Source organism: Carcharodon carcharias, chromosome 7, assembly GCF_017639515.1.
Source record: "Carcharodon carcharias isolate sCarCar2 chromosome 7, sCarCar2.pri, whole genome shotgun sequence".
Lineage (NCBI taxonomy): Eukaryota > Metazoa > Chordata > Chondrichthyes > Lamniformes > Lamnidae > Carcharodon > Carcharodon carcharias.
Genome location: NC_054473.1, coordinates 31398016 through 31418149, shown reverse-complemented (window position 1 = coordinate 31418149; position 20134 = coordinate 31398016). Strand labels below are relative to the sequence as shown.

At 40.3% G+C, this 20134-nt stretch overlaps 1 protein-coding gene across 3 annotated transcripts in view; it reads left to right on the top strand.

Moving 5' to 3' along the window:
• Positions 1-337: 337 nt before the first annotated feature.
• acad9 (acyl-CoA dehydrogenase family, member 9) overlaps positions 338-20134 on the top strand; it is an 80063-nt gene continuing 60266 nt past the window's right edge. The window contains exons 1-5 of one of the 3 annotated variants that reach the window (XM_041191982.1): positions 338-522; positions 8900-8993; positions 12957-13058; positions 13236-13342; positions 14948-15048. In XM_041191982.1, the coding sequence (XP_041047916.1) occupies positions 13004-13058; positions 13236-13342; positions 14948-15048 (263 nt within the window). In that variant the 5' untranslated portion in view covers positions 338-522; positions 8900-8993; positions 12957-13003. Of the gene's footprint in view, positions 523-3645; positions 3855-8540; positions 8678-8899; positions 8994-12956; positions 13059-13235; positions 13343-14947; positions 15049-20134 lie in introns of those variants that run through there. The other 2 variants (XM_041191981.1, XM_041191983.1) reach the window with 2 other exon arrangements.

The following is a 20134-nucleotide window of genomic DNA, read 5'->3' as shown; positions in this document are numbered from 1 at the left end:
TTTTAATCCAACATTTCTTTATTTCCCATTCACATACCAGTGAGCACCAGGGCTTCTATTCCTCCTGGAATGACTGAATGTTTCCAGGAATTGGGAGTTCCTCCCTCACAGTCATCTCCAGCAATCTGAAAGATTCAATGGTTTACTTGTATGCAAAATCTCCCCCTTGTTTTATGACATCACCAGCTACTGGAGTTTGGTCACCCCCAGTTTGGTTTTTCAAATGCAATCATTACTGCATGTCCTATCTGGTTTGCCACAGTCCTGTGACCTCTGCTGTGAGGGATTCCCTGCAGGCAGCCATCTTACATTCAGTTCAATAAAGATACTACAAAAGGAGGACTGTTGTCTTTGAGCTTGTAACATGGTGTTAGGAGTGGGATGGAGTTTTGAAAAGCTGGAAGAGAAGCCATAGCTACTGAAAGAGGAACACTGAAATGTTCCAACCCGCTAAAAGGTGCTGAAGAAAAAAAAAGACAAGGAAAAGCTAACACAAGCTGAAGGCTGCAAGTAAGATACTAGGTGAGACAAAATGGCTGTAAATTTTCCTCTCCCAGTTCCTGTCGAAATTAGAGGAGATATGCAGCAAAACTGGCAGTTTTTCTACTTACAGTGGCAAAACTATGAGATTGCAACAGATTTAATTAATAAGGCAGAGCTGACACGAGTAGCAACACTTTTAACATGAATAGTCGTTTGGTAATACAGAACTTGAGTATTGCTGAAAAAAGAGACATGTCTAAGCTTTTCATCTTGCACTCATCAGGATACCTTGCAAGAATACCAATATAAGGGGAAAACAACAATTTATACAGTATGTGAAGAGAGTGCTGATTAGTTAGCAAAGTGGCGTTGCCATGGAGAATGCACCAGTGATGGTGACTGACAGTTAACTGCCAAGCATTGTTTGAAATTTAGACTAAGCCACTTGATCAGCTTAAACCAGGCAGCTCAATCAGGGTCAAGCTGCCTGGTTTAAAATTTAAGCAATGCTTGGCCGTTAACTGCATTCACTAAAATCAAACAGCTAGTGATGACAATGCCAGGGCTGAAGTACTATGACATCAATGATGAGGTCACCTTGGAGCATGACGCTGGGAGGGTGGTGGAGGTGGGTTGCCTCACATCCTTTAAAAAATACCTGGATGAGCACTTGGCATGCCATAACATTCAAGGCTATGGGCCAAGTGCTGGTAAATGGGATTAGGTAGGTAGGTCAGGTGTTTCTCAAGTGTTGGTGCAGACTCGATGGGCCGAAGGGCCTCTTCTGCACTGTGTGATTCTGTGAAATTGACAGCCCAAGATGGCATCTCGTACAAAGGATAGAGTCATCATCCCTAAGGAGATGAGAGGAGAGTTGCTGAAGCGCATCCATGCAAACGATCAAGGAATTGAATGGAGTCTGAGAAAGGCAAGAGAAGAGCTCTACTGGCCAAACATGAGAAATGAAATTAAAGACCACATAAGCTGGTGCTTATAACAAGCACCAAGCTAAACAAGCTAGAGAGCTATTGATGGGGCGAAGCTGGGAGTAGACCTTTACATTATAACAAGGGCTGATTATCTTGTCACTGTGGACTACTATTCTGACTACTGGGAGGTAGACCAGCTGACTTCAGTGGATAGGAGAGATAGTAGAACGATTGAAAGCACACTTCAATCATAATGGCATTCCAGACATTGTAATGAATGACAATGGCCCGCAGTTCACAAATGAAGAATTCTGCCGCTTCACAAAGGATTGGGAAATTCAACACTATACATCATCTCTGCACTATCCCCAGTCGATTAGAAAGGCTGAGGTGGCAGTGAAAATCACTAAAGGAATCATCAAGAAATTGAGCAAAAGTAGCACAGGGCAACCCTTGAGTGGAGAAACACACCGACTGAAGGCATGGAAAGTAGTCCAGTCCAAAGACTAATGTCACGCCACACCCAAACTATTCTTCCAATAGCAAAAAACGCTGCTGAAACCAGAAGCAGTAAAAGGTGTGGGCGATAAAATCAAGCTGAAGGAGCAGAAGGCCAAATTTCATTCTGACAAGACTGCCATGCCATTACCAGAGTTGAAAATTGGAGAGCCATCAGGGTGTTAATCTTCAACGATCTCAACAGGAGTCAGACCACATGGCAACGTGGGATATATGGAGAGCAGTTGTTGCCTCAGTCGTATGCGGTGGAAGTGAACAACTAAATATACCAGCGAAACCGCAGGCATGTACGAACAACTAGAGAAGCTATTCCTTCACTGCAGATGGTCATTCAGGAACATGGGATCTCACCAGCTGCACAGAGTACAGAATGACCATCATTCCCAGAGGTCCACGGGTCCCCAACAACAGAAATGAAGCAAATGCAACAGTTACGATGGCAACAAGTGCCACAGGAACAACACACCTGGAGAGGGAACATCACCCAGATGAATAGCCAATGATCAAGCACATGCGTACCATTAAGAGACCTGCATGATTTAATGACTATGTTTGCAATGCATGTGCAGAGGCTGACTAGAATAACGAACTGCTTCTAAATGCATGAGAATAGTTGTGGTATAGTGGGTAACTTGGATAGCTCACAATTACACATGTAGATTTGTCTTTTGTTCATTATGAAAAGGGGGATGTTTGGGTTTTGAAATGCAATCACTACTACATGTCTTACTGGCTTCCTGTAGTCATGTGACTTCTGCCATTCAGGACTCCCTGCAGACAGCCATCTTACATTCAGTTCAATAAAGGCACTACACTAGAAAGAGCCTTTGAGCTCATAACATTTTCGAGAGAGGAGGAGACTGGATGGTTGGGAAGTCTCAACAATCCGGGGGTCTCCAAACAGGCTGCTCTAAAATATGATTCTTTCTGGGAGCTGGGAATTGTTATGTAAATGTAAATCACTGAATCGCTCAGACTGCTGAAGGCATGTCTACCAATGGTGGAGGGAAGAAAGTGATGGCTGCACAGATTCTTATAATTGGAGGAACACTAAGTTCTCGGAGGGCTGTTTGGCTGGAGGAGGTTATAGAGATAGTGAGGGATGAGGCCATGAAGGGAATTGAACACAAATTAAAAAGCAAGGGATTGGCAGATCAGGAGCCAATGATTTTAAACATGTACCTATGCTACCATATAAAACCTTAGCACATCCAAATAGATTTGCAGGTCCAGATTGAATAAAACACAGATTGTTGCTCTGGCTTCTTTCCTTTCTTCTGTGGCCTCTGGTGCACTTGGAAAGGAAGCACGTGGGTCAATGGCTTACGCTTTAGGCCTTCCATCACCATTGGGCACTGCAGGGACTGGAGTGTTGACTGGCCATGGGTGATGATAGTTTTGCTGAAGGGTCATGAGGACTCGAAACGTCAACTCTTTTCTTCGCCAATGCTGCCAGACCTGCTGAGTTTTTCCAGGTAATTCTGTTTTTGTTATAGTTTTATAAATTTCCTTTGTCTTACGGTTCCATTTATTGGGTGAGCCCCTCAAAAAAAAGGGATACTTTTGTTGGGTGTTTCTTCGCTGACACTGGGCCAACCCTTTGTCTCTTTCTTGGCTTTTGGAAGGTGACTTAGGGCTGCCCCCTGCCGGCCCTCAGCGGTACCGCCCCGGTCTTTGTGACGTCAGCAAAGTGCGACAGCTCTGCGCCCACTGGGTGAAAGGTCGGGCCCGGGCAGCCGGCAGCAGCTTCAGGAGATGAGCGGAGCGGCTTTATTCCGTGTGAGCGCGTCTCGCCTGCTCTCGGCCTCGGGGAAGCGCGGCGCCGGGAGCCTGCTCCCCGCATGCTGTCACCGCCGCGGCTTCAGGACTGACGGCCGGAGTCTGGCTTACGCCAAGGATTTGTTTTTGGGTAAAATTAACCAGGTGGGTGGGTGTCTTTGGGAAGCCTGGGGGTGGGGGTGACCCTGGCCCTGGGGTTGGTGTGGGGATGGCCCTGGTCCTTGATACCTGGTCCCTGGAGGTGTGGTTGGTCCTAGGGCTGGTTTGGCAGGGGGAAGGGAGATTGGTGCTGGAGCTGGTTGGTCGGGGGGGGTGGGGGGAGGGTGCAGGTTGCAGCTGGTGCTGTGGTTCCATCAAACTGATGTGGGTCATGTTTTCCTAATTTCAAGCTTTTGAGAAAGGTTGGGGTCTGGCAGAGTTGTACCGCTTCATTACTTGATGGAAATTCGGAGGAAGATTGTCCCGGCCTTGGTTATATTGTAGGCACCTGTTGCAAATGGTAATTCTCCACATTGCAGCCTGGTCAGGCACAATTAAACTCCATGTGTGGATGGATTTTATGCAGAATTTTGATTGCCAACCCACAGCCGATGGTTAAGTTTTTCAAATGGCATTTGGCTTGTTTAGTAGCATTCTGACCTCTTGAGTCACAAGGTTGTGGATTCAGGCTCTGTTAGAAAACATAAATATAATTATAACATAATTAGGTTAACAATTCAGGAAGTGCTGCAGTGACCCTGAGGTGCTATCCTGAAGATATGTTAAACTGCCCTGCCTGCCTGCTCAGAAAGAATAGATGGTGTCATTTAAAGAGCAGCTTAACTCCTCATTGAATTTAGTTTGTGGGACGTTGATATGTGATAATTGGCCGTCAGGCATTTTGATGTCAAATTTCCATTTTAGGACCTTTTAGGCAATCTGTTGAAAAATGGTATTATCAAGCCGAAAGTGTAGGGGAGACAATCTTAGCACTTGGCAGTGATAATTGTTTTTTGGGGGAATTTGTACTAAAACATGTGCCTGTATTCTGTAAGGACCCATTAAATGTACATTTTCAATTCTTAAAAATATGTAAAGTAAGAAGAACTGTCATTGCCTGTTAAAATATGAGTTACCACCTTTATGCGAGAGGATGACAATGTAGAATTAGGAGGAGACAATATTGCACTTGAGTTTTGTTAGATTATATATGTTTGTAATATTATATTGCCTGAATGCCAAGCGTGAGTTCTTAGAAACAGAGTCAGGCATATAACTTGTGACAAACACCAAGATTGCAAAAGGTGCATTGTCATAGTCAGCCTTTGAAATTTGTCTTGTACCAATTATTTTATGTATTATGTTATGAAAGGTTAAAACATCATTTGATCAAAGAGGTTGAAAAATGATCTGAATTACAATGAGATAGCACGTGTCAACTAAAAAGTTGTTGATGTATGTTGAGAGAAAGAGAGTGACTCATGATAATGTGGGCCCCTTAAAGACAATACTGGTGAGACTGTATTTGAAAATGAGGCAATGACAGGCCCAGTAAATAATTGCTTTATATCGGTTTTCACAGTAAAAAGAGAGATTTGCATTTTTATAGCACTTTTCATGACCACCAGATGTCTCAAAGCACTTGAGCCCATGAAGCACTTTTTTTTGAAGCGCAATCGCTGTTGGAATGCAGGAAATGTGGCAGCTAATTTGTGTTCAGCAAACTCCCACAAGCAGCAAAGTGATAATGATATGATCTGTCTTTTTTTTTTGTGTGATGTTGATTGAGGGATAAATACCGGCAGGACACCAGAGATGACTTACCTGCTCTTCAAAATAATGCCATAGGATCTTTAACATCCACCTGATCGGTCATATGGGGCCTCAGTTTAGTGTCTCATCTCAAAGTTGACACCTCTGACAGTGCAGTGCTCCCTCAGTACTGGGCTGGAGTGTCAGCCTTGATTTTTTTGTGCTCAAACCTTGGAGTGGAACTTGAGCCTGAAAGAGAACAAAGTGCAAGAGATATGAGGAAGCATATATTAAATCTAGTAAGATCCTCCCTTTGATTATTTTTAAAAGTGTTAATAGTAGTGGAGACCATGATGAGACTGAAGATGAACAAATTTCCAGGACCTGATGGTTTTCACCCATTTAAAAAGAAAGTGAGGAAATGGTAGATGCTTTCCATCATTTTCCAAAACTCTTGATTTACGAATGGCCCCCTCGAATTTGAAAATTGCCAATTTCCCTCCATTATTTAAGGTGGAAAGGGGAGAGAAACCAGGAAAGTATAGGCCCATTAGTGCAACATCTGATGGAGGGGTGTTACTAGAATCTAGATACCATTAGATGCCTATAATGTTTTTGACCTCCAGGATATCTGTGTTTTATTGCCAATGAGATAGTTTTGAAGCGTAGTCACTTTTGCAACATGGGAAATGCAGCAGCCAGTTTGCAAGTTCAATGCCCTACAAATAACAGTCACCATAAGGACCAGATCATATGTTTTAGTGATGTTGGTTAAGAGATAAATATTGGCCAAGACACTAGGAGAGTCCTCCTGGGTCTTCAGATAGTGCCATGGGATCTTTCATCTTTATATGCAACTTCAACATGGTAAAACATCTGAAAGTGCATTATCAAACAAGATATGGCACTGAGCCACATGAGACAAAAGAGCAGCTAATCAAAACCTTGGTCAAAGAGGGAGGTTTTAAGGAATGTCTTAAAGGAGGAAGGAGGTGGCAAGGCAGAAAGGTTTAGAGAGGGCATTCCTGTGCTTAGAGCCTTGGCAATTGAAGCCATAGTGTTAACTAAATCCTGGAATCCACAGGAGGCCAGAATTGGAGGCAGGAGGAGACTGCAGAGACAGGGAGGGATAGGCCATGGTGTGATTTGAAAACAGGGATGAGAATTTTAAAATTGATGCTTTTCTTATCCAGGCGCTGGTGTAGGTCAGCAAGAACAGCTGATGGGTGAATGGTGACTTGGTACAAGTTAGGATGCAGGTGAAATAATTTTGGATGAGCTTCTATTTATGGAGGGAGGAAGATGGGAGGCCAGCTAGGAGTGCATTAGAATAATGTAGCCTGGAGGTAATAAAAAAGGTGTGGATTAAAGTTTCAGCAGCAGATGAGCTGAGGCAGAGACAATGTTGGGCAATACTACAGAGGTAGAAATAGTCAGTCTTGGCAAATCAGGAGGTGAATGGAAGAAAGGGACTTAGTGAAATTGTTATCACTAGGGAAATGGTACTGAACAAATTTGTTGGAGCTGCAGGCTGACAAGTCTCCAGGTCCTGCTGGATTACATCCTAGTGTCTTAAAAGAGGTGGCTAATGAGGTAGTCGATGTGCTGGTCTTAATTTTTCAAAATTCACTAGATCCTGGAAAGGTTCCATCAGATTGGAAAGTAACAAATATCCCTATAATCAAGAAGGAAGGGAGGCAGAAAACAGGAAACTAAAGGCCAGTTAGCTTGACGTCTGTCATGGGGAAGTTATTAGAATCGATCATGAAGGAGGTTATAGTGGGCACTTAGAGCTCAAGGCAACCAGGAAGAGTCAGCAACGTTTTGTGAAAGGAAAGTCATGTTTAACCAATTTATTGGAGCTATTTAAAAGAGTAACATGCACAGTGGACAAAGGAGAGCCTGTAGACTTGGATTTCCAGAAGCCATTTGATAACGTGCCATATCAAAGATTATTGTGGAAAATTAAGGTGCATGGTGTAGGGGGTAACATATTAACATGGATAGAAGGTAGGTTGGCTGACTGGCAGGAAGCAGAGTTTGCATAAATGGGTCTTTTTTTCTAATTGGCAGGATGTGGCATGCGGAGTCCCACAGGAATCTACTGGAGCCTTAACTTTTTACGATTTACATCAATGACTTAGTTGAGGGAGTGAAGACATGGTAGCTAAATTTGCAGATGACACAAGATAGGTAGGAAAGCATGTTGTGAAGAGGGCATGAGGAGGTTGCAGATAGGTTGAGTGAGTGGACAAAGACCTGGCAAATGGAGTTTAGTGTGGGAAAATGTGAAGTAGTTCACTTTGGCAGGAGGAGCAAAAAAGCAGAGTAGTACTTAAATGAAGAGCGGCTGCATAATTCTGAAGTGCTGAGGGATCTAGGTGTTCTAGTATGTGAGTCAGAAAAAGTTAGTATGCAGGTACAGCAAATAATTAAGAAGGCTAGTGGAATGCTATCCTTTATTATGAGAGGGATTGAACATAAAAGTAAGAATGTTATGCATCTATTTTACAGGGCATTAGTGAGACTGCACCTCGAATACTTATGCAGTTTTGGTTTCCCTGTTTAAGGAAGGATGTAAATGCATTGGAGGTGGTTCAAAGAAAGTTTGCTAGATTGATACCTGGAATGAGTGGGTTGTTTTATGAGGAAAGGTTAGACAGACTGGGCTTGTTTCCACAGCAGTTTAGAAGAGTGAGAGATGATTTGAGTGAAGTATGCAAGATCCTGAATAGCCTTGACAAGGTGGACGTCGAAAGGCTGTTTCCTCTTGATCGGTGAGTCCAGAACTAGGGGGCACAGTTTTAAAATTAGGGGTCGCCCTTTTAGGACGGATATGAGGAGAAATTTTTTCTGAGGGTTGTGTGACTTTGGAACACTCTGCCTCAGAAGGTGGTGAAGGCAGGGTCACAATATTTTTAAGGCAAAGGTCGATAGATAGATTCTTGTTCAGCAAGGGAATCAAAAGTTATCGAGGTTAGATGGGAATGTGGAAATCAAAACAACTCGGGCTGAATGGTCTACTCCTGTTCCTATTTCTTATGTTTTTATGTTCTTATGGTGATGAATTGGATATTGGTTGCAAGCGTATCTTGGGGTCAAATATGACAATGAGGTTGAGGATTGCAGCCTCACTGAAGTATCAGCCTGGATTATATATCGAAGAGTCATGAGGACTCGAAACGTCAACTCTTTTCTTCTCCGCCGATGCTGCCAGACCTGCTGAGTTTTTCCAGGTAATTCTGTTTTTGTTTTTGTTTTGGATTTCCAGCATCCGTAGTTTTTTTGTTTTTATCTATGGATTATATACTTGTTTGGAGTGAGCCTTGAGCGCCTGGCCTTCTGACTCTGAGGTGAAAGTGCTACCACTGAGGAGGGAGAAATAGTTGGTCTAAGTTTGTGTTATAAAAGGATTGTATACTGTAAGTAATTTCAGTTTATATGTTCATTTTTTCTAGAAAGAAGTTTTTCCCTACCCAGAAATCAGTAAAGAAGAGTTGGAGGAGATTAGTCAACTTGTTGCACCTGTGGAAAAGTTTTTCAATGAAGATGGTGTGTTTTTTTTTGCCTAATGTGGATTATGTAAATCTACCACCTGGTTAAGCATTGTCATTTATTCTAATGATGTGTACTCAAGTCTATCCTGTAGAGATTAAAATCATTTAATGCACATAGCATTGCCTGTGCTCTGACAAAAGAACAGAATTGAAATGAGGAAACATTGCTTCACGCAGTAGATTGTCGTGATCTGGAACATGCTGCCAGAAAGGGCAGTGTAGACAAATTCAGTAGTAACTTTTGAAAGGGAATTGGATAAACACTTGATGGGAAAAATTTGCATGGCAATGGAGAAGAACCCAGTGGGACTAATTGGATAGCTCTTTCAAAGAGCTGGCACAGGCATAAAGGGCCAAATGGCCACCCACCTGTTCAGTATCATTCTATGATTTTCCAGAAGGGAATTGTCATAAGTTCTATCGTGTAATCTGCTTTAATCGGAGTGACACTGTTAGGGTTATTTTCCCTGATAATTACATTTTGGGGTTTTGAATGTAATGTAGTGGATCTCGAAGAGTTGACCAAAAGAATATAATTACTTTGAAAACATCTGTGACCTGTAACCACATCTTTCTCTGTTGCAATCTCCCCCAATTATAATAATTTCATTTGCACAAATGAAAATAATGCTTTATTGTATGTGTATGCATGGAAGGGGAATGGTGCTTTAAACCAGAAAAATGCCAGTAGACAGAAACTTTATTTGTTTTTTCCTGTAAATGGGAGACATTATAATAATGTAGGTAACTTAAGTAATTGAACATGTAGTAGTGGGACAGAAAAATAAGAATGACAAAAATACCTGTAATTAAACAGTATTGCAATGAAAATAATCATCCCTGCATTGGAGAATCATAGCATTGTTATAGCACAGAACGAAGCCATTTGACCTCTCATGTCTGTGTTGGCTTTCTGCAAGTTCACTTAATTTTTGGGCTCATGTGTTTTAGAACATAACTTGTAGTTTTAAGAATTAAAGTTTAACTGTAGAAAACGGGATAAATGCAACTAAAGCAAGCTTTAGTTTGCACTTAAAAGGTTGGGGCCATGTTGCCTTAAGAGGTTAACAGCCAGAGAGATAAGGTAATTAAATTGCTGGGCTTTAGAGATCACCAGAAAACCTCAAGACCCTGAAACTTCAAAAAGTTTGTTTAATAAAGTCAGAAAAGAAGAGAGAGAGCTATAAAACAGCAGGTGGACGTACTTAGCTAAAGAGCTGGAGATGTGACTTCTGTAAAGCTTGCAGTAATGACAGTCCAGAAGGATGTTTTTGTTTTGGGATTTAGAACTAAATTAGTCTAAAGGCATTCAGTAAATCCTGAAAGATTGTAAAACCCATTTTCTTCATCAGACCAAAGAAGAAATTGTAGATGTGGGGTAATTCATCTAAAGGTCGGTTTGAGGACAGCCTAGAGTAGGTGACATCATCGTGGAGATGGGTGGAGCTTAGGAAGGTTCTCTGGTTTTAGTTCATCTTAGTGTTTGCTGAGAGTTTCTTAGTTGCAACTCATTGAGAAGATAACCAAAGTAAATGACTGTTAGGTAGACCTGCACTGAAAGCAGAGTAAGGAATAATGTCATATTTGACAGTGTGCAGTGTGGCTGAGGTTTACTCTGTTTAAATCTTGAGGGAACAGAAGATGGACAATTGCCTAGTTTGAAGTTAATGGGAGAATCTACAATGGACCGCTGTGTCTTATTGCAAAAGAAAGTAATGAGCTGAATTAGCTTAGAATTATTGGAAGGGTAACTGGAACTAGGGACTGGGGTACCCACAGCAAATAACTGTAAAATTGTGTGTTCCAGAAGAATTCTTGGAGGAACTGAGTAGTAAACCTGAGTACATAACAATTTGGTTTATAACTACGTATGTTAACAGTGCTTGTTTTGTTTAATATTTCTATATACAATAAAAGTTTGTGTTTTGTTTAAAAAAGTGAAATCTTCTGGCTTAGTTCTATTGGTTAAAATGAGGTGTTCAAATTTTTATTTAAATATTAACTGTCCCTAACCAGATCATAACAAAATTTCTTGCCTTTTCCCTGTAGCCTTGCGAATGTTTCCTCTTCAGTTAATGATCCAAGTCCCTTTTCAAAACCAGAATTGACTCTGCCTCCACCACACTGTCAAGTTGGTTCATTTCAAGGAGCTAACTATCTACATTTTTTTATAATCTTTCATGGAATGTGGGCATCGTTGGCAAAGCCAGCATTAATGCTAAGTCATTTCAGAGGGCAGGTAAGAATCAACCACATTGCTTTGGGTCTGGAGTCACATAGGCCAGACCAGGTAAGGGTGGCAGATTTCCTTCCCTATAGGACATTGGTGAATCAGATTTTTTTTTACAACAATTGTCAATAGGTTCTTGATCACCGTTACTGAGATTGGTTTTTGATTCCAGATTTATGAATTGGATTTAAATTCCACCAGCTGCTGTGATGGGATTTGAACCGTGTCCCTAAAGCATTAACCTGGCCCTCTGGATTACTAGTTTAGTCACATCATGCTATCATCTCCAGTAGTAAAATCAGACCACACAACATCAACCCATTTCTTTGCTCTAAGTGACCTTCAGGTCCATCCTGTGGAGGTAAATCCATCTAATGTGTGTAACCATGGAGATTTGCAGTGCCAGATAGTGCTCAATATCCAGAAAAGAATCTCATTAGAATGCTAACTTTATTATTAGTTAAAACAGTATTTCTTAGAAACTAAGAAGTGCAAAAACAAATTGAAGGTTAGGACTGCTGAAACATACTGATTAGCTGCAGTCAGCAGTAAGGCCATGCAGTCCTTTTGCCCTCATGTTAGCAAAAATAGTAAAACAAAGGAGAAAACAAGTTTATTTCCTATTGTTCTGCGCCTTCTGGGTTGATCAATAAAAATGGCAAGGAACTGGCAATATTGAAGTACAGGTCTGATTTAAGATATGAACATAGACTTTCCACTCTGGGTACAAGGAGCGAACTGCCAGTTTTGGAGAAGTGTTTTTTCTCTTGGGTTTCTGCTCAAACTCATGCTCATATCACCGAATGTAAAATCTGCCATGAACCAATGTCCGAAAATACAATTTAAACAAAAACTTATTTTAAAATGTACACTCTGATCTTTTTAAGAGTAGTAACTTGCTGTAATTTGATTAATACACCTAAAAATGAGTTCATCACAAAAATAAGCACTTTCATTTGTGCCAATCTATAACCTGAGAGTAACCTGGTTTTAAGTTACTGAAAGTGATTGAAAAAAAATATACAGAACCATTTACTGATTATATTTGGCTCTGAGAGTTAATTTCTTAGTAAATGAGAAACAAAATTGCATTTGAAGGCTTATTTTTTTTTAAAAAATGAATGTTCTTGTGCCCAAAATGGCTAGAGCTTCCTTGAAGGCCTGGAAACTTGATTTGCGCTGGTTGTAATTTATTCTTTCAATTCTGCGATATTTTGTGCGCGTTTGCCAATTTCAACCAATTGCGCCAAGAAACCAATGCAAAAGGATCAACCCAGAAAGTAGCAGAACAAAGAAGCCAAGTACCAGATGTTGTAAATCTATAGGAAATAACCTTGTTTTCTCCTTTGTTTTACTGTTTTTGCTGAGGTGGGCGATAGGACTGCATGACCTTACTGCTGACTGCAGCTAATCAGTATGTTTCAGCAGTCCTAATCTTCAATTTGATTTTGCACTGCTTCGTTTTTAAGAAATTCTGTTTTAACTAGTAATAAAATTCGTCTTTACAAGGCTCATATCATCAGCATTCTAATGAGATTCCTTTCTGGATATTGAGCACTATCTGGCAATGCAGATCTCCATGACTACTTTGAAATCCTATCACATGATCTGCTGTTTACCTTTTTCATTTTGAGGTAAAATTGATTAATAAATAGTGACATATGCATGTTATATATGTTAACAGATATTCAGATGAATGTTTTAAGTTAATATTTTCTTTTTAATCAGTTGATTCAAAGAACATTGATTTGGATGCAAAAATTCCACCAGAAACCATGAAAGGACTCAAAGAGCTGGGTCTCTTTGGACAGCAGATTCCTGTGGAGTATGGTGAGTTTGTGAATATTGAAGGATAAAATTACTGCTGATGTGTCTAACTTCGTGTGCCCAGCATTTTACACCAAAATAACTATACATAATGCATAATAGTTATTTTGACTGCTCAATTTTGAGTTTTGGCATTGGAATACTGTGATTGTGTTATCTATTGACGGATTTTGTTCCCAGGTGGCCTTGGCCTGTCAAACACCATGTACGCACGAATTGGTGAGATCACTTCTTTGGATGGGTCCATTGCTGTTACTCTGGCAGCTCATCAAGCTATTGGACTGAAGGTATTTGAGATATGCTGACCAAGTAGATTGTAAACTGTTGATTTGAGTTGAAGATAAAGACCAATAACTGTCTCCCTCTGTGAAAGAAAAACTTCTAAAATAAAGTGCTTGCAACATTGTGGTATTGGTTTAGACTTGCTGAGACTAAATGTGGGACTTGAATTAGTGTACAAAGTTAAAATGGAAAGAAATGTAGGTTTGGGTTAATTCAGTTCCTTCACGCAGTTGGGTTCAGTAGCTCCTTTCAGCCAGTATTTGAAACCCTACTTTGGCATTGCTTAATAAATATAACTTGATTTATTCCTATGATGCACCAATAATGTATTTAGCAGAGACCAATCTAGTATGGTGATCAGTATATATTGCTGGCATCTTACTTCATGCCTTGGTTGTGCGCTGCAGGAGGAGGAAGTTTTGCACTTAGAACGTAAGAACTAGGAGCAAGAGTAGGCAATTCAGCCCCTCGAGCCTGTCCCACCATTCATTAAGATCATGGCTGATCTCATTTCGGCCTCAACTCCAATTTCCTGCCCTCTCTCCATAACCTTTCAACCCATTACTAATTAAAAATCTCTCTATTTCATCCTTAAATCTATTCAGCATCCCGGCATCCACTGCATTCTGAGGTGGTGAATTGCACAGATTCACGACCCTTTGAGAAAAGTAGTTCCTCCTCATCTCTGATTTAAATCTACCACCCCTTAGCCTAAAATATGGCCTCTCGTTCCATTTGCTGTGGAATTTGTCCCTTTCCCAATTTTTTCTGACCTGACTACTTCTCAACAGAATGCAGTCTGCTTTCTGTCCGGATCCCACGTCCTGTGCAAAAGCAAGTCTGATTAGAAGGAAGTAGGAAGGGAAGCAAAATCATACGGTTCTGGGGCAGCAGTTGTACCAGGAAAGTAATGAAGTAGCAGAAGCAGAAAAAATTATAACTGCAACTGGTCCAAATATAGGGGAAGGAGTAAATCCAGTTTTGGAGTAGTTTGGAGAAAACAAAATGGAAGAAAGTTTACCTGGAAAAAGCAGAATATTTTAAGTGCAGGAAGTGAGCAGATGAGTTTTTTTGACCTTGGTGGCTCATGGAGAAAATATTCGTGCAAACTCATTGGGCTGAATGGCTTTTCTTTGCAGAGTAACATTCTATGATTCGAGATTATGGGGGGATAAAGGTTGCTTATTGAAAATAAGTAGTTTACATATCATACCTGAAAGGGAAATAGATGGAGGGATTAAAATGGGATGAGACTTCTAAAATAAACTGTTTTCTTTCTGAATGGTCAGGAGATTCTTTGTCATGAATGAAATTGGAAACTCCAGGGAATGAACTGATGGAACCTGAAAATCCAGAAACAAACTTTTTTTTTGTTGTTTTGATTAATATTTGTTTAATTCGCTTTCGTGTCTTTGTACTGTTGTGCTATGATACATTTTGGAAGTATATTTGTTGTCGTAAAAATATCACTCTGTCCCAGATACTACAGTTGCATGCCATCATACCATTGTATAAGTAATTTAGACATACTCTGAGTAAATATGGTTACAGTTGAGTAATTGGCACAAATGTATCAGAACCTGATCCTTGTTTATTTTGCATGTGATTAGGGAATCCTAATTGTTGGTACTGAAGAGCAGAAAGCCAAGTATCTGCCTAAACTAGCAACAGGAGAGCATGTTGCAGCTTTTTGTCTTACAGAACCAGGAAGGTAAGATAGGAACTAATTGGATCAATTAATTATGAAATGGGTTTGATTCATTTTCCTTAAGGAAAGAGCAATTTTTTTCATCTTCTATTTAGGCAAGTAATCTATAGTATTGTACAAAGTAAGTAACATTTTGAAGATTTCCAATAATATGAACAGTAAAAAAGTGGTCGGTTAATTAATGCCTCAACACCAAAGTGTTTGCTTTGTAACAAACATGAATTTTTATTTTTAAATATGCAAATTGAATGACTTTCTAACCTTTAGCCTTTAGTGTTTGGATTTAAAATGTGTATGTAACAATTCATAGTATCTGCAGTGATATTTATTAGATTTTATTTCACTGCATTGTTACAACTGATAACTTTATTTGTAGTACAAGTTTTTCATGAAGCACATTAATGCATGAAGTTATTACTAGTAGTGTGGTCAGCCTATATTCTCCAGCCAGCTGTTTAAATTGACAACCTATGTTGTATTTATTTTTGCTCACGGGGAAACTAAGATGGCCTTATTAAAGGTCACAGTTTTGTTTCATGTTTCCAGATTGTTTTATAAAACAGCAGTTTACAAACTTTTCCAAGTGGGAACCCTTGTAAGTTTTGCGGGGTCAAAGGGTTAGGACTCTGATCCTAACTCCTGCAATGCAGTGTCAACCACCCAAAGAAGCATAGGTTTTTTGATTCGTATGCAGTGTCACAAACAAAGAGCTGAATTTGTGTTGGGGTGAGAAGGCAGGACCAGAGGGTGGGCATGCCAGCAGCTAGGTGTCAGAGTAGGGCACTGGATAACCAGTGTGTTCCCACCTCTGGCTATTTTGGAAGAGGCTTGTTATGGTGGTGAGGGCTGGTGGTTGCTGGGGTCATGACAACTACCCATCAATGAGTGACGAGTAGCCAGTTAGGCCTCTTAAAGGGATGCCAACTGGAATTTTCCCACTGTAAGGAACATATAATGCAATGCAACGTAAAGATCATATCTTTATTTCTGTTGGATTGTTGTAAAGAACATATCTTTTTATTTCCTATTGGACTGTGTATTCAAATTACAATAGCTGCAATTTGAAAGACATGTCTACTGGAACAAGATGAGAGATGTATACAATGTTGCAGTCCTGGAACAGAATGTGCCATGAAAGACAGGATGGTGCCAGAAAGAGATCCTGGACCAAGGGAGCTTCCTGACAACAGCATTTTAATTGGCTCCTGAACAGGTGACCAGGTTTTGTGTGAGGACAGTGCAGCAGAATAGCTCCTAGCCTGAAATGAACAAGACTTAAAAACTCTTTCTCCTGTGTGTGGAAGATTCCAGTAATTCCACAATAATAGTTAGCTACCTTTTTTTCCTCATATCTCTATAACCGGATGTAGTCAGCAGTAAGGTCATGCAGTCCTATCAAAGCGAAAGGGAAAATCACTGTTGGAGACATTGAAAGACAAATGCTCAACCAGTGAGCTAAATACTGAAAGTGCTGAAAGACCACTTCGTGTCATCAACAAAGAACTGAAAGGACTTTGGAAGACGTCGATCAAAATCAACCCATCGAATCCTGTACTCCGGATTGGTGCTATTGAAGTCTTTTATCCCACCCTTAATATCCATGGTGTGTGTGTGTGTGTGTATGTAGGGATTTAAGAAAGGGGTAGAGTTTAAGCTAGAGTGTTAAAGTTAGCAATTCATATTTCTTTTGCTAGTAGTTAAAGACAATTTGTTCAATAAACAGTTATGCATTAACTTTACAAACCTGGTGCTGGTATTCTGTTTACCTAAATTAAACAGTTATGTAAAATTGGGGCAACCTGGTGGTTTGGTCAAACTTTTCACATTTGTCATGACTTGAAGAACAATGGCACAAAGTTTGGAGACTTGAATCTGGGATATTTTGCAATAAAAGACAGTGACGATTTGGGTGTAGATTTAGTAAGTAAATAAAAGCTAAAAGGAAACACCAGGTTTGTACTGTCAAAAATAAGGTGGCGCTGGAAACTGCTAAAGCTTTCCTGCAAGTGGAAGAGATGCCCTGGCGATTTTACAAGGGATCCCAAAAGCAGGTCAATCAAATTAGCAAGTAAATTAGGAGTAGGAATGCTTTCTAAAGCTGGGAAGGCAGGGATAATTGAAGAGATAGCAGAGCATTTAAAGTTGCAAGTGATACCTGACACTTGAGTCACAGCTGGAAGTCGTGAGACTTTAGTTAGAAATGAAGCGACTTGAATTTGCGTAAGCAAAGGAAATGAAAAAAACATGATTCCCAAAGGAGACAAGCAGGAGAAGGAAAGAAAACAAAAAAGGGAATTAGAATTGGTGAGGTTAGAAAAGCAGGAAAGAGAAAAAGAGAGAGAATTTCAACTTAAAATGCTGGCAGTTAAAAAAGAGACCCCAGTATGTAAGGCAGCACTTATTTCCAGATCAGAACCCAGTGGGGAGATGTTAAATTTGTACAAGCTATTCCCAAGTTTGAGGAAAGGGATGCTGAAGCGTTTATTTCATTTGAGAAGATGACTAAACGGATGAACTGGCCGAAGGAAAATTGGACATTGTCCATGCAGAGCAAATTGACAGGTAGATCACAGGAAATTTATGCTTTACTGTCAGAGGAGGTTTCTAGGAATTATGATGTGGTGAAAAAGGCCATTTTGAGTGCAAATGAGTTGGCCTCTGAAGCATACAGACAAGTTTCTAAATTTAATCAAACAGCCTGGGCAAACTTACATTGAATTGAGTTTCAAAGGATTAAGCAAAATGGTTTTGACAGGTGGTACAAGCATTAGGAGTTGAAACTACCTATGAGGTTCTCATAGAGACCATTCTCTTCAAAGAATTTTAAAACCCCCCTACCATCTGTAATAAAAACCCGTGTTGAAGACCAAAGGGTTGCAACTGCTACGAGACAGGCAGCAGTAATGGCTGACGATTGTGAGTTGATCCATAAAACTAAACCTTTTTTGCATCACCTGCGTAAATTTGAAAAGGATGGAAAGTGAGAGTGTGAAAGGAAGGCAAGTAGCCAAGGTAAAGAATAGCTGGGAATACTTTGAGGTCTCCTCCCCAGATCAGGAAGGAAGGTACTGAGGTTGGAGGTGAAACTCGAAGGCCTAAGTGTTTCCATTGTAATAAAGTGGGACACTTTCGTTCAGAATTTTGGAAGTTGCAAGGGAAGCCCATGGGACTTAATGGAGTTTGTAAGCAAGAGTCTGAAAAGGGAACTCAAAAGAAAAATGCTGCAGACCAAATTGTAGCTTTAACTAAAATTAAGGGTCTGCAGGTAAACACCGCTGTGAATACAGGTGAAATGAATAAGGTAGATGAGAGATATAAAGGGTTTTTGTCTAAAGGGAAGACAACCCCTTTTTCATCAAAAAATGCAGCTAAACCCATAACTATATTAAGGGATACAGGAGCTACTTGAATTCTTTTGCTAGAGAAGGATCTAGTTTTCCCTCCAGAGATTTCAATTAAAGCTAAAGTATTGGTAAACGGGATCAGTGGAGAGTATATCCCGATTCCATTGTACAAAGTGCAATTGGAGTATAATTTGTTGTCTGTGTTGGTGGTTGTAGGAATGGTCAAGAAATTACCTGTGAATGGATTTGATTTACTCCTGGGGAATGATTTGACAGGAGTGAAGGTTATAGCTTTGCCTATAATTATGGAAACCCTGAGAGAGGTTAAAGAGACAGAGCAGTTACAAGAACAAGGTCCTGGTATTTTTCCATCGCGTGTGGTGACCAGAGCAATGGCTAAACAAAGTCTATCACCAGAGGCCAAAGTAATACCACAAGTGGATATTAGTGTAGCCGAAACTTTCTTTAAGGATGAGGATAATTCAAAGGAAGTGTTTGACAGGCCTTCATTAATTGAGGCTCAGAAAGCCGATCCAGAGTTAAACAACTTAGCACAGTCAGCTCATACTGAAGCTGAGGCGGAAGGAGTTCCAGAGTGCTGTTACATTAAAAACTGAGTTCTGATGAGGAAGTGGAGGCACCCTCATGGACCTGTGGAAGAGGAATGGCCGGTTGTTCATCAGATAGTGGTACCGCCCAACTGCGTAAGGAGGTACTGCGAGTTGCACATGAAATCCCCATGGCAGGACATGTAGGGATACAGAAAATTCAAGCATCGATAAATAGGTATTTTACCTGGCCAAGACTTTAAAGATGTGGTGCAATTTTGTAAAATGTGTCATACACATCAGGTGAACCTCAACTTGTAATCAAACCAGCACCTTTAACACCCATACCAGTTTTTGAAGAACCATTCAGTCAGGTATTAGTAGATTATATAGGACCGTTACCCAAAACGAAAGTAGGACATCAGTATAACCTTACAATCATGGACATGACAACCCGATTTCCAGAAGCCATTTCTTTTAAGGACAATTACAGCTAAGGTGGTAGTGGAAACGTTAACTCAGTTTTTCACTTGTTGTGGTCTACCAATTGAAATACAATCTGACCAAGGTTCTAACTTAAAAGCCAAAGACTGTGGATGCTGGAAATCTGAAATGAGCAGAAAATGCTGGAAAAACTCAGCAGGTCTGACAGCATCTGTGGAGAGAAAAACAGAGTTAACATTTCAAGTCTTTGACTCTTCAGGGCTAAAGAGAAGTAAAAATGCGATGAAATTTGTACTGTTTAAGAGGGGTGGAGCAGGTGAAGCTGGGTTATAGGCCAGTGATAGGTGGGGGCAAAGGAGAGATTGACAAAGATGTCATGAACAAAAGGACAAAGGGGTGTTAATGGTAGTGGTACTGACTAAAGGAGGTGCTGATGGTGGCATAAAGGTCGGAAAGCAGAATGTGATAATAGGACAAGGGTAAGCACTCTGGAAAGAACAACATGAACAAGTGACACAAGGCTCTTGTTGGGGGAGGGGATGGTGGTGGGGAAAAAAAAAGATTGAAAATAGGATTAAAGGTAGGGATAAAACAATGAATAAAAATGAAAATAATAAAAATAAGTGGATAAAAATAAAAGAATGAAAATGAATATTGAAAAAAGGGATGAGGATGGAGGAGAGAGTTCATGGTCTGAAGTTGTTGAACTCGATGTTAAGTCTGGAAGGCTGTAAAGTGCCTAATTGGAAGGTG